This window comes from Triturus cristatus, chromosome 5_2 (assembly GCF_964204655.1).
Source record: "Triturus cristatus chromosome 5_2, aTriCri1.1, whole genome shotgun sequence".
Taxonomy (NCBI): Eukaryota; Metazoa; Chordata; class Amphibia; order Caudata; family Salamandridae; genus Triturus; species Triturus cristatus.
The window spans coordinates 1,077,005,645-1,077,015,850 of record NC_140588.1 but is presented as its reverse complement, the minus strand read 5'-3'; the positions used below and the strand labels follow the sequence as shown (position 1 = coordinate 1,077,015,850).

The 10,206-nt window shown below is 50.1% G+C and overlaps 1 protein-coding gene across 5 annotated transcripts in view; it reads left to right on the top strand.

The window, feature by feature from the left end:
- Window positions 1–6,627: 6,627 nt before the first annotated feature.
- The window catches only part of LOC146829696 (uncharacterized), a 462,485-nt gene continuing 458,906 nt past the window's right edge, over window positions 6,628–10,206 (top strand). For 2 of the 5 annotated variants that reach the window (XM_085608407.1, XM_085608402.1), the window contains exon 1: window positions 6,642–6,853. In XM_085608407.1, the coding sequence (XP_085464533.1) occupies window positions 6,824–6,853 (30 nt within the window). In that variant the 5' untranslated portion in view covers window positions 6,642–6,823. Of the gene's footprint in view, window positions 6,854–10,206 lie in introns of all 5 variants that reach the window. The other 3 variants (XM_085608408.1, XM_085608401.1, XM_085608403.1) reach the window with 3 other exon arrangements.

Sequence of the window (10,206 nt, the reverse complement as noted above, 5' to 3'; positions counted from 1 at the left end):
CCACACAAGTCCGACAATGTGAGTTCAAATGTCGATAATCCAAAACTAAGCGGTACGACCCATTGGGTGTAACTACTGTAAATAGACGGTTATTCATTGGTGACACACATGTCTCAAGTACTCCCTGATACTCTGGTTGACCCAGAATATTGGCTACGGGAGCCTTAGCCTCCTGCCGGAGGGGATATTGGGGTTGTGGCTGTGGCATGGACCGTAATGGTATCTCATGCGGGGTAGAGTCTTTATCCCAGCCCACCTGATTTCGGTATACAGCTGGTGAAAGCACCAAAGCCCACTCTTCTGCAAAAGCCATAGCTTGCTCCTTGGATACGGTATGTGAAAAACTGGGGAGTATCACCTCCTCTCCACGCGAAGCGGCTAGAACAAAAGGTGGCGGCCAATCATTTTCTGCCAAAAGTATGTCATATGATGAAGTTAGATTTTCCCAAAAAATCCCTTGTATTACACGTTGTATGTCACCCTCAATGAGAAGAACTATGTCATATAATCTGTCAGGGGGAGCCACTATGGTAACTTCCACTGCGCTGTCTAGCTGCGTTACTGCCCATGTTAAGTTCCAGAGCCGAGTTCTCACCGTCTGTAGCATATCTCGCTGTTAAAGCGGCAACTTTCTTTTTCTGAAAAGGCGGGCGCTGACAAGGAAAATCGTCTTGTTTCCCCTTGCCTTGAGTCAGGCGAGGTTGTTCTCGTCCCTGCGGGTCACCTCGACCTCTGTCGCGATCCTGGCGGTCCCCTCCACCGGTTTGTGAGCCCGATGTTGCCTGTGAAAAATGAGGAGAACGCTGATCAGGAACCTGAAACCTGTCAGGAGACCTAATTCTCGCGCGGTCACGCAAATCATAAGTGCACTCAGAAAGTTCTAGAACCGGTGACACTGCACGCGACCCCTGTGTCTGTTGTTGCTTCCCCTGTTTCTTGTTTTTCCAATTCTTTTTAGGAAAATTAGGACGGTCGTCATTAGCAGACTGAGACGTCTGTGTCTACTGTCGCGCAGGTATTCTAGTGAAAGGCCTAACACCCAAACTATTGCGCCCAAACATTTTGGTAATTCGCGGGGTTTCTCCTCCTTCCAGACAAGGAGCAAAGCATTAGACACTTGAAAGCTAACTGCATCTCCCTTGACATTTGCAAGGATCAGATCAGCCAGTACGTCAAACACTCCGACCAATCGCATCCCTAACTCCACTGCCGCCTCCGGTCCATGTTCATCCTGAACACGTTTAATCATGGAGGGAAGCACCGTCATAGAAGGAGTGCCAAAACATTTTGCATACACCGCCGTGAACACTTTACCCCAATTTTTACAATCAGTTACTTCTGGTATTAAGTCTTTCTGCAAACTAACAGTTAGAATCCTCTGTTTCTCCACAGGAGTTGTATTTGGAAATACTGCTTCCAGCTGGTCAAATTTCTCCGCAAGCCTGTAAGGTAAATCTTCTTTATTCTGTGGACGCTTGCACATAACCGAATTAACCATGACTGGCCTAATAGATAGCCCAGCTGGCCCAGCTGGTTGCGCAGCAACCCCAGGTGCTCCCACCTGAAGATTGCATGAGACATATTGTACTAGAGTCCTGTGCACCTCAATCAAGGAGGAGTGTAAGATGCAGTGTTGCCATGCAAAACTCGGAACCTCCAAAGTCGTATATGGCCGATACGCTATAGGGACAGCAGCGGGAGAGTACTTATGGAATAAGCCATCATCTCCATCCACTGCCGGAAGAGTAACTCAAGAATAAAAAACCTCAAATGGGTGAGCCCCAGTAGCTCCTACCACAAAAATGAGTGTGACCGGCGTTGGGCACTCCAAATGCTGTCAAATGACGATGGAGCGCCCCGCGGCTATGTGCTGCAATATCCACTTCGGCCATATCGAGAAAAAGCTGAACAACTTAAAGCGTGGCAGCGCAATGGGTAAGTAACTCTATAGTAACTATAAAACCTTTTTATGAATCAAGCTTGAAGAAAAACCTATAAACACATCAATATAGGTAGGTTATGCCGTCACAGCTGTCTACCGGAAAACAGAAGTGAGGGTATCATGGACAAGCACAAGAACTACTAAAGCGTCTCGCAATTAAGAACCAGACCAAACGTTAGGTGTGCCATGTTGCAGGGATTCTGCACATATACAGAACTATGCGCAGGAAATCAGGACCTCAGTGTGTAGTGGTGTACCAAAATACACACCTCGGTACCCAGATCCCCTATCCAACTAGCTATAGTGTCTCATTCGTTCTGCGTACTACAGCGAAGCTACCAATGATTAGACATCCTAGAACATGTTACTCCCCCCTCTCTTACTGTGGGAACAGAAACACTCTTTCATTCAAACTCTCGTACTTGTCCACAACATGAGTAAATAGAGTCAAAGTATAGTTTAAAATGTTTATTTTAACGAACGTGCTCTAAAATGCAATACACGAGCCAGTACTAGCAGCAAAATGCATAGGATCAAACAAATCAGAATAGTTATAATTCCATATAGAACAAAAAGGGAAATCATATTATAATGATAGTGGAAACAGGACTATAGCGCCTTGCCACCCTCCCCGTGCTAGAAACTAGTTTATTATAATTATAGAAGGCCTCCAGGCTTTGTTAGGGGGACCCCATACCTCTGAGTTCAGATGCAAGAATTTACATCTCCGGACAAGCCCAGCTCTTCTATCCTGGAAAGCGTTTCTCCAAGTGTGTTAACATGCATGTAGAGCAATAGTAAAAGCACCAGATTTCCAGGATTTCAGCTGTGTTCTATGTTATGGCTTTGGACGTGAGACTGATCAAAGCAATACAACAGAGCTCATTGTTTTTTTACCTTGAACACGGTGTGCAGACAAGGAGCAGAGTGTTCAACCAAATACATGAAATACAGACAGTTCTCTTGTGAAAGCAAGCGAGCAAAGTGTTTACCAGAGATGGGCCATGTAGCAACGTGAGCAAAAGCGGCAAAATGGCGTCCAACTTATGCTAACTTAGCAATGTCTGTAGGTGTGCCATTATCCTCACTACAAGCTCTTATGATGTCTCCACACTGGGATGGCTGGGCATGGTGCGGGTCAGGGTAGAGGTGCACTGTGAGAGCTCTTATGATGACCCCACAGTGGGATGGCCGCGCATGGTTCGGGTCAGGGTAGAGGTGCACTGTGAGAGTTCTTATGATGTCTCCACACTGGGATGGCCATGCATGGTGCGGGTCAGGGTAGAGGTGCACTGTGAGAGCTCTTATGATGTCTCCACACCGGGATGGCCATGCATGGTGCGGGTCAGGGTAGAGGTGCACTGTGAGAGCTCTTATGGTGTCTCCACATTGGGATGACCGCGCATGGTGCGGGGTCTGTATAGAGGTGCACTGTGAGAGCTCTTATGATGTCTCCACACCGGGATGGCCATGCATGGTGCGGGTCAGGGTAGAGGTGCACTGTGAGAGCTCTTATGATGTCCCCACAGTGGGATGGCCGCGCATGGTTTGGGTCAGGGTAGAGGTGCACTGTGAGAGCTCTTATGATGTCTCCACACTGGGATGGCCGCGCATGGTGCGGGTTAGCGTAGAAGGGCACTGTGAGAGCTCTTATGGTGTCTCCACATTGGGATGACCGCGCATGGTGCGGGGTCTGGATAGAGGTGCACTGTGAGAGCTCTTATGATGTCTCCACACCGGGATGGCCATGCATGGTGCGGGTCAGGGTAGAGGTGCACTGTGAGAGCTCTTATGATGTCTCCACACTGGGATGGCTGGGCATGGTGCGGGTCAGGGTAGAGGTGCACTGTGAGAGCTCTTATGATGACCCCACAGTGGGATGGCCGCGCATGGTTTGGGTCAGGGTAGAGGTGCACTGTGAGAGCTCTTATGATGTCTCCACACTGGGATGGCCGCGCATGGTGCGGGTTAGCGTAGAAGGGCACTGTGAGAGCTCTTATGGTGTCTCCACATTGGGATGACCGCGCATGGTGCGGGGTCTGGATAGAGGTGCACTGTGAGAGCTCTTATGATGTCTCCACACCGGGATGGTCGTGCACGGTGTGGGTCAGGGTAGAGGTGCACTGTGAGAGCTCTTATGGTGTCTCCACACTGGGATGGCCACACATGGTGCGGGTCAGGGTTGAGGTGCACTGTGAGAGCTCTTATGATGTCTCCACACTGGGATGGTCGCGCATGGTGCGGGGTCTGGATAGCGATGCATTGTGAGAGCTCTTATGATGTCTCCACACTGGGGTGGCTGGGCATGGTGCGGGTCAGGGTAGAGGTGCACTGTAAGAGCTCTTATGATGTCTCCACACTGGGGTGGTCGTGGATGGTTCGGGTCAGGGTAGAGGTGCACTGTGAGAGCTGTCAGGGTAGAGGTGCACTGTGAGAGATCTTATGATGTCTCCACACCGGGATGGCCATGCATGGTGAGGGTCAGGGTAGAGGTGCACTGTGAGAGCTCTTATGATGTCTCCACACAGGGGTGGCTGTGCATGGTGCGGGTCAGGATAGAGGAGCACTGTGAGAGCTCTTATGATGTCTCCACACCGGGATGGCCGTGTATGGTGAGGGTCAGGGTAGAGGGGAACTGTGAGAGCTCTTATGGTGTCTCCACACTGGGATGGCCGCGCATGGTGTTGGTCAGGGTAGAGGGGCGCTGTGAGAGCTCTTATGATGTCACCACAGCGGGATGGCCACACATGGTGCGGGTCAGGGTAGAGGGGCGCTGTGAGAGCTCTTATGATGTCTCCACACTGGGATGGCCTTGCATGGTGCGGGTCAGGGTAGACGTGCACTGTGAGAGCTCTTATGATGTCTCCACACTGGGATGGCCGTTCATTGTGTGGGTCAGGGTAGAGAGGCACTGTGAGAGCTCTTATGGTGTCTCCACACTGGGATGGCCGTGCATGGTGTGGGTCAGAGTAGAGGCGCACTTTGAAAGCTCTTATGGTGTCTCCACACTGGAATGGCCATGCATGGTTCCGGTCAGGGTAGAGGGGCACTGTTAGAGCTCTTATGATGTCTCCACACTGGGATGGCCGTGCATTGTGTGGGTCAGGGTAGAGGGGTGCAGTGAGAGCTCTTATGGTGTCTCCACACTGGGATGGCCGTGCATGGTTCCGGTCAGGGTAGAGGTGCACTGTGAGAGCTCTTATGGTGTCTCCACACTGGGATGGCTGCGCATGGTGTGGGTCAGGGTAGAGGGGCACTGTGATAGCTCTTATGGTGTCTCCACACTGGGATGGTCGTGCATGGTGCGGGTCAGGGTAGAGGGCCACTGTGAGAGCTCTTATGGTGTCTCCACACTGGGATGGCTGCGCATGGTGTGGGTCAGGGTAGAGGGGCACTGTGAGAGCTCTTATGGTGTCTCCACACTGGGATGGCTGCGCATGGTGTTGGTCAGGGTAGAGGGGCACTGTGAGAGCTCTTATGGTGTCTCCACACTGGGGTGGTCGTGCATGGTGCGGGTCAGGGTAGAGGGCCACTGTGAGAGCTCTTATGGTGTCTCCACACTGGGATGGCCATGCATGGTTCCGGTCAGGGTAGAGGGGCACTGTGAGAGCTCTTATGGTGTCTCCACATTCTTTTTAGGTCTCGCCTGACCCAGCGCATGCGCTGGTCTGGCGAGACTTATTGAGAGGGCTCCAAAAAGTGCTACCAGGCCAGCCTAGAGCTACAGTGCATGTGCGCGGGCGCGCGCACCACGTTTTACCGCGATTACTTTCACTTTCGGCCCCACGGCCGCTTTGATGTTTGATCGTGATTGCGATCACTTTCGCAAATAGGTCTCGCTTTTGGGACCTTATAAGTATTTATTTACGCAACTGTTGCATGGCTAAACACTTATAAGGTCCTAAAGGCGAGACCTATTGGCTATGCCAATGCTTGTTGCATTTGATACCAGTACACACGCCATCGCCCCAGAGACCTGTGAGCACAGTGGAGGCTGCAAGTGGGCGGTCTCCTGGTGTGGGCTGCCTGGACTTTTAGCCAGCAGCACTTCAAATTCAGTGATCTGTTTGCTGCGCACACCCTTAGGTAAGGAACCCTGTAAGTCCCAGAATGCACTAGCCAGAGTGCCAGATGTGGCTGAAGGTGTGACACTGGACACGGGGTCCCTGGCAGTGCTGCGTAACTACGAGCCCTCCAACCCTCTGCTTGGGGTGACTGGGCTGCTGTGGGACTGCACCCCAAGCACAGTGCTGTGGACACTGCACAGCTGGTATTAGCTCAGACAGTGCAGTGTTTTGTTGTATTTGGGGTGCACGAATGGTTTGTTATTATTAATCACAAAATCCCGAGTGTAACGAGAGCTTTGAATAGTGAGACTTTTCATCCCACACCTACAATCAGAGAAAAACTACAAGTCCCAGAATGCATTGTATCCTTGGCTAAAGGCCAGGCGTGGATGAAGTTGACACACGTCACATGGGGTCGTTCGGCAGCAGTGTACCTCAGATAACCGGCGATTTATGTAATGAGTCCTTCTGCACAGTATTTGATTCCTCACAGCCCACCCATGCCCCTGCACCAACACCATGACCCGTCTGTGCCTTTAAGGCCTCGAGAGCCGTGCTCCTGTAACCACTGATCGCCCCCAGCTGGGCCCAGGCCTCTGGACCCGCCTCAAGGCTCTTGAAAGGTCCTGGGGGAAGGGCCTGCTGTCACTCCCCTGGCTCCAGAGGTACCTGTGCTGCGGCCTTGGGTGAGCGCAGCCCCTAGGCCCGTGGCCTCTTGTTCTCGGCACAGCTCCCCAGTCTGTGATGGAGGCGCTCTGATGGGCAGCAGGTGAGCAGAGGCCAGGCAGGCGAGCTCCCTTCTTCCTGCGGTGGGATGGCAGCCGTGGGGACTGTCTTTGAGGAGGTATGCGAGCACAGGCCTCGAAGCGCTACTACACTCGTGATGTCTCTCCGCATAAAGGGGGGGGGGGGGTCCTTTGTGCCGTTATTCTAACATACACCTTGCGCTCTGACTGGGGGGGTCCAACCTGCTCAGCCTGTCTGAGCCCTCTGCCCCGCAGGGAGCGAGTTTGGGGTCCCTCCAACACCAGAGGCTTGTTTTAGCTCCTAATTGCGTTGCGGGAGATACAGAGGCGCTATTTCAGACTTGTGACTGATGACCACCTATTAGCAAGACCTCATTCTTCTTACATACTTTAAAGAAAGGGGATCTAGACATGTATCTTTCCTGCTTACTTTTCTTGCCTCCAATTCTTTTCTTCAACCGGAAAGGGTCTCTGAATAAACGAAAATAGCGACTTTTAACTCGAGAAAAGTGACTGATGCAGTCCTAGCTGCTCACTCCTCGCTGTGGAGTGAACAATTGCATAGAGTTCTAATGTGTGCCTTGTTTTTGGTCCAGAAATACTGTGTTGATGTCTAGTGCCCTTTACAAACCCCTCGACCTTTCACCCCGTTCCTTAATGCCATGTTCGCTCTGTACCACCTCAACCCCATCCTCCCGCCTCGTCAAAGGGACCGAAAACCCCGACCACATAACTCAAGTACTAACACTCCCCCTTAAAGGGAAAAGCGGCCTTTTAATTTTTTTGTGTTTTTTTTTAAGTGCCGCTGCTTCACCTCACAAGCTACTTGCATACCCGCCAACAGGTCTCGGTTCTTGCTATTGAGAGCCGGCGACTGCAGTGGGGGAAAAGGTACAAAATAGCTTTCTGTGCGTGACGCATCCGCGAGATAAGGATATGATTCCGTGTACTTTTGGGATGTAATTAAAATAGCCCCTCATTATCATCGGGGCGCAGGGGTTTAGGGATGTTCTTTTTAATCTTTCCTTCTGTCTGTATAAACTCGCCTCTTGCTGATTTTCACCCGCATTTATCCGTATTTGTATTGTGTGAACAAGTGAGTCCAGGGTTAGTGCCGCAAGAAGACATGCATGATGCACGTCTGGTACTCGTCAGCGTTGTCGAATAAACCGACCCCCAGCTGCGGATGTTTAAAGCTTGGACCGCCTTGCCTCTTTTTATCTCCCCTGGCAGTCATTTTAAGTCTTATTTTGTGATTTTTGCTTCACACTTATTAATGTATGCAAATGAAGAAATAGGTGGTTTCTGTCTTTAAAAAACCAGCAAAAGTGGAAAACTGTGAGCCTCAATTACAATACAAGCAGTCCCGAGGTGGGGGAGGATGATGTATCAAACAGCCAATAGCATGAGGTGAGAGGGTGCGCTCCTGTGGGGGCGGCTGTGCCATTGGTGATTGAGAAGCCGGTCTTATTTGGAGCCGGAAGTAGCGGATGGGACACACAGGCTCGAATTTACAGGGTGTATATTGAGCAGTGGTTCTCAGTCACCAGCCTGTGCCCAGCCCCAGGGGGTGTGAGTGGGTGAGACACAAGGCGTGGCACGTTGTGTTGAGACCAGTGGTTCCCTCTGTCACAAGTGTCTGTATCTTCTGCCCCGGGAGGCTGTGGGCTGGTGGAACACAAGATGGCGCGTTGTGTAGGGGGTAATGGTCCACCCCGTGTCACCACTCTTCTGCCCTGGGAGGGTGTGGGTTGGTGGAACACAAGATGGCGCGTTGTCTAGGGGTCAATGGCCCACCCCGTGTCTCTACTGCCCCGGGAGGCTGTGGGCTGCTGGAACACTATACATGGTGGTTTGGGTGAAGAGCACCCAAGAGGAATGCCAGGCCTCATTTTTTTGAGCTTGTTGTGGTGACATTAAAAGGTGTGATTCATTTTTTGCTGATAATAATTATATTGCCATGAAGAAGCCATCAGTGCGCCTTTCACAGAATTCTGGAGTTATCAGTAGCAGCGCTGCACTCACTAAATGTGTCAAACTCAAATTTGTGGCTACAAATGTTGTTTAGGTTCATTGACAGCGTGTAGAGTCCCCCTTTTCTTTACTTACAATGACGTCAGTTCATACAGCTGCGCCCAGCGGTGATGACGGAAAAGCAGAATTACCCACAGTGTAATAATGACTCATATTGGAGTCCGCTGGTCTTCTGATGCCGTGCCACCCACCAGGTGGCAGTAGCGGGCGCTTCTTAATGCAGTCAGAAAAGGCTGTAAATGTAAACTTAATTGCACGAGAGTTATTTATATGTGTAAAATGTTTTTAATCTGTCTGTAAAGGGTTTAATAGGCTAATGTTTTTTGAAGCGTATTGGTCCACGCGTGTCTTAAAATCTAAACAAAGTAGAAATACCAATGCCCTTTAAAGTTGGGGGGTGGGTGGGCGAGGGGAAGAGACTGTCCAATCAAACGCTCTGGAAACCCAAAATGTAAAATAATGGCTACTAATTAAATCCTCTAATATTTTATCGAAATCCTAGACAAATCCTGCCTTTGTTCGGAATATCAGGTTTTATTTCAGTCTCGGACATAAAGCATCGCTTTCAGAGATGAGTGTTCCATAACTGCTTCATTGACATACATGCTTTGGGGAGATGGCAAAATTCATATGTTTTTTTACCGTCTCATTTGGCTTCTCAGTTAATCTCCTGCTCATTAATTAGGCCGACAGTGGAAACCCGTCAGACTGAGAGAGCCCCCCCCCAATTACAGGGCAGCAAGCGGGGCTTTGAAGGGCACTCCAGGACTGACGGAGCCTTTAATGAAATCTCCGGATCTGTCAGGCAGGGAGAGGCGTTCCCTCTGGACCCAAGAAATACCGTGTTTTCCTTTGAAACCGACATATGAAAGAGCCCTTCAAAGGGTAAGCAGATTAGATTAACTTTATTCGGTTTTCTTTTGAAGCCCTTGCTGTCTCTCACTCTGCAACTAGTTAGATTTTCTTTCTGTCCTGGGTTTGCCGCCCACAGATCCTGTCATTATGACATATAGTTGATAGTGAAGCCATACCTGACTTACCCAGTACCCCAATAATACCCTGCGGTTATATACAAGCTATTGAACCTGAGACACCCCTAACCCCCCTTCACCCCCACCCCCGCCGCAGTGTTGGTTCAATCATTGGTACAATGTTTCCGGTCACTGAAGGAAACTCTACTCCATTTGCATCGGGTGACACGTGTTTTTTTAATTTTTTTTTATTTATTTTTTTAGCTTTTTTCTGTTTTGGACAACTGCATTTTTGTATTTTATTTATTGAAGACCTATTGCGTACAATGCACCCTGGATCCGCCCATTGTTACTCATTGGCTGCCTTTCTTGTCAATTTCGTTTGTTTGATTCTTGGCCAATTACTTTCCTTTCTCATGTGTTTTTCACTCCCCTGGAGCATTGTT